Genomic DNA, 4,423 nt, shown 5'->3' on the forward strand with positions numbered 1-4,423 from the left:
AACTTTCATACAATTTTCTCTCAACTCTCAAAAGCTCTCACACTTTTTCTTAGAATTTATCTTTGAACTTTTTGCAACTTGTTCTTAAACTTTCAAGTTAATTTTGCAAAGTTGCTTCAAGTGTTTCAAAGACTTTTACAAAGAGCATTATATACTTCTATATATATTCAGAGTTTGGATTGCAAGTTACATAAGTTTCATACTTGTAAAGGCAATCTGCCATAGTTGAATATTCTTCATTCTTGTAAAGAATTCTTTCTTTCACGGGGTGTGAAAAGAAAGGGGAATAGATTCACTTGGAAAGGTGTTTTCCAAGGGTATAAGAATTAGGGAGTGTGTAAGGTACATAGAGATCTCGGGGTGAGATATTGTAATTACAACACATAATTCTTAGTGAAAAATCTCTTGTGTGGCAAGAGTAATGAACGTAGCCTTCGGTAGACAAGAAGGTGAACCAGTATAAAACTCCTTGTGTACTCTCTTCTCCTTATCTCTTTCATTTTATTTCGTATTATTTTTTCTGCATATTGTTCCGCTGCACTTTAACTTTGATTTTGCAGAAAAAGCGGCCATTATTTTAAGATAACTAATGCACCCCCTCTTAATTGCACTCTGATACTACGGTTAATATTTAGATGTTTTTAAACATTTCTCGAAACTAATTTACTTATCTGAATGCACGAGTAAAAGTGTAATTTTCAAGAAACTACACTTTTACTATTTTAGGGTAGTGAAAAATACTATAAAAAGTAGAAGTGGCAGATTTTTTTTAAGATGCAATCTTCAAAATTATTTCTTATTTTTTGTTGTTATTTTTAGTTTTAGGGGTTTCATGAGGAATGAACTTCAAGCAGTAGGACAATAAATGTTATAAACTTGTATTAAGAATGATGAAGCGTGTACAATATTTTCAATTGCATTTTTATTTTGTAAATTAATAATTTAAAAATAAACAAACAATCAAATATATCCATATATTTTTTGAATGATAGGAAATATAATAAAACCACTTCTTTGGTACTTTGAGAATGCGTGGAAGATATAGTCATTAGAATCTCAATAAAGAGAATAAAGAGAATAAATAAAATGAAAATTAGTCCAATTATTATAGTAAAATAGAGACTACTAAGAAACCATATGCAAACATAGGTGAGCTCATTAAAAAAGATTTATGATATAACATATAAACATTATTATATCATTTGACTCACTTGTGACATTAAGGTTTAGTTATTATGAATTATTTTAATTACTTCTTTTCCATATTAAAAAATAAAAAAATCCCAGCTAGGTTTCTAGATCCCCAAGACATGTTTGCTCAGTTTGTCAAGTTGGGACGGTTAAGGAATGACTAAATTATAAAAACTATAAGTTAAGAAACTAAAATTAATAAGAAAACTCATAAGTTGTTCTTAAGGCTAATTTTAATAGAATAATAATATTTTTATTTTATTTTCTATTATGGTGTTTTTATTCTTTGTGTTTTGTTCTTAAATAAGAATAAAAGTGGTTAAATAAGAAGATTTCTTATTGAGGAGAGAAAAACAATAATAATACATCATCCTGAAATATATACAAACACAAGCATATCCACAAATATCAAAATATTCATAAACATAAAAAATTCAAATCATTACAAAAAATTAAAAAATTTCAGAAACGAAAATAAAAAAAATAGAAGAACCCTAACTTGTTTTCGTTGAATAAAAATTCCACCGGTTGCATGTATGCCAACAACAAAATTATATTTTTTATCTATAATTGATTTCTAATATTTATAAAAAAATTATAACAATTTTAATTTATTAATAAATAAGTAATTATTTTTAATATTTTGTTATATTTATTGTAAAATATAAAAGTGTGGGGTAGGTTGTCCAAATAAGAATAAGAATGATGTTCATCGTTGGAAGAAAAAAGAAACTGTTCTTATTTATATGGAGTTGTAATAAATTATAAAATAACATATGAGAAATAAATAAGAATGAAAATGTCTCCCCATTGCATCTCATTCATTGCATTCTAAATTGGTAAACTTTAGGACCAAATTTGCATTTAACCCATGCTAATACTTCTTATGCTTTTAGCCACTTACCTTATGCTTTGCAAATTTCACCTGAAAAAGCAGTTATATTTCCCTCCAACCCTTTATTCATTTGGTTATCAATGTTTCACACACTCTTCTCACCAACCCTATCCAAGGATCCCTCATAGTAGACTCAGAGCTTATGTGCCAGTCCCTGATGAAACCCATTTCAGAGACCCTGACACTGTTCACTTGTTTTGTTCTAAAGCCCTCAAAGTTTCAGCCAAAAGGGCCTTTCTTCCTGAAGGAAAACAGTTACATGCCCATTTGATAAAGATTGGATTTTGTCATGTCCTGTCTTTGCAAAATCAGATTTTGAGTGTTTATCTTAAATGTAAGGAAACTGGGGATGCAAAGAAACTGTTTGAGAAATTGCCTGGGAGAAATGTGGTGTCTTGGAATATTGTGATTCGTGGTATTGTTGGATGTGGTGATGAAAATGGCACTAATTCACAACTAGGTTTTTATTATTTTAGGAGGATGTTGTTGGAGAAGGTGGTTCCAGATGATACAACTTTTAATGCTCTATTTTGTGTATGTGCTATGTTTCATGATATTAACATGGGTGTCCAACTGCATTGTTTGACAGTGAAACTAGGATTTGATTTGGATTGTTTTGTTCGTAATGCTCTCATCGGCTTATATGGAAAATGTGGTTCAGTTGAGGAAGCAAAAAGGGTGTTTAATGATGTTCTATGTAAAGATTTGGTTTTGTGGAATGTGATGATTTCTTGCTATGCCTTGAACTGTTTACCGGAAGATGCTTTCAGAACTTTCAACTCGATGCGATTTGATGGAGTAAATGGGGATGAGTTCACTTTTAGCAGCCTGCTTAGTATATGTGATACTTTGGAATATTATGATTTTGGAAAGCAGGCTCACAGCCTTGCTCTAAGGCAGTCACTTGATTCACATGTTTCAGTAGCTAGTGCATTGATCAACATGTATGCGAAAAATGAAAATATAGTTGATGCACACAATGTATTTCGTAAGACAGCGATTCAAAATGTTGTGGCGTGGAACACCATAATTGTTGGGTGTGGTAATCATGGAGATGGGAATGATGTTATGAAGCTTCTCAGGGAGATGCTACGCGAAGGGTTTTTCCCTGATGAAGTGACTATTTCCAGCACTCTTAGTTCATGTGCCCATGCTTGTGCCATTACTGAAACATTGCAAGCTCATGCCTTGGCAGTTAAATTATCATTTCAAGAATTTTTATCCGTTTCAAATTCTTTGATTACTGCATACTCGAAGTGTGGTAGCATTGCTAGTGCACTTATCTGCTTCAAATTAATTTCAGAACCTGATGTTATTACATGGACCTCACTGATAAATGCATATGCATTCAATGGTCTTGCCAAAGAAGCAATTGAGATGTTTGAGAAGATGCTATCTAGTGGTAAAATGCCGGATCGAATTTCTTTTCTTGGTGTTCTCTCTGCTTGTGCTCATAGCGGACTCGTGACTATGGGACTGCACTACTTCAAATTAATGACCATTTTTTATCGGATTGTTCCTGATTCAGAGCATTATACCTGCCTTGTTGACCTTCTTGGGCGGTACGGTCTTATAGATGAGGCCTTTGAATTCTTGAGTTCAATGCCAATGGAAGCTGAACCAAACACATTAGGAGCTTTCATTGGATCTTGCAAACTCCATGCAAATATAGGCCTAGCTAAATGTGCAGCAGAAAAGCTGTTCATCAAAGAGCCAGAGAAGATTGTGAACTATGCTGTCATGTCTAACATTTATGCTTCTCACAAAAATTGGTATGATGTCGAAAGAGTTCGAAAAATGATAGGGGACAAGCGTGATGCAAAGGTTCCAGGTTTTAGCTGGATAGAGATTGCAAATGAAGTTTATTCATATGTATCAGGTGATAAGAATAGCCACCCTAAAGCTTTAGAAATGTATGCTACGTTAAAAATGCTGCTTAGGTCAATGAAGGAAGAAATGTTATGATTTTTGTAAAGGATACATCAATCAAACCATGATTTATATACATCATGTACCCTCCAATGTTTTGGCTTATAGACAGGCACTATAAGTCACGATAACATTCTAGTAGTGTTTTCTGATGTTTTTTATTTTATTTTAAATAAACTAATATTCCGGTTTAATTTGTCTGATTAGAATTTTCATGGTTCAAAGTGATCTAATCATTTGTTCGATTAAAGCTACAAATCAAAATTGTTATTTATGGATGTAATCTAAAAATAACTTTATGTTGATTGTGCTATATCAATACATGTGCTACATGTTTGATTCCCATTAAGCAATGTTTCGGGTTTGAGTCTTGTGGATGAAAAAAATACTCACTGTGAGAGTTAGCTC

The 4,423-nt window shown here is 32.2% G+C and overlaps 1 protein-coding gene across 1 annotated transcript; it reads left to right on the forward strand.

The window, feature by feature from the left end:
- LOC109359230 (pentatricopeptide repeat-containing protein At2g46050, mitochondrial-like) lies at positions 2,097–4,195 on the forward strand. Its single transcript, XM_019603816.1, has one exon. The coding sequence runs from the start codon at positions 2,099–2,101 to the stop codon at positions 4,049–4,051; it is 1,953 nt and encodes a 650-aa protein (XP_019459361.1). The 5' UTR covers positions 2,097–2,098; the 3' UTR covers positions 4,052–4,195.

The sequence above is a fragment of the Lupinus angustifolius genome, chromosome LG11 (assembly GCF_001865875.1).
Source record: "Lupinus angustifolius cultivar Tanjil chromosome LG11, LupAngTanjil_v1.0, whole genome shotgun sequence".
NCBI classification, from domain to species: domain Eukaryota; kingdom Viridiplantae; phylum Streptophyta; class Magnoliopsida; order Fabales; family Fabaceae; genus Lupinus; species Lupinus angustifolius.

Excerpts from the sequence above, each read along its gene's own strand:
- LOC109359230 (XM_019603816.1), top strand. The coding sequence starts at position 2,099 with ATGCTTTGCAAATTTCACCTGAAAAAGCAGTTATATTTCCCTCCAACC.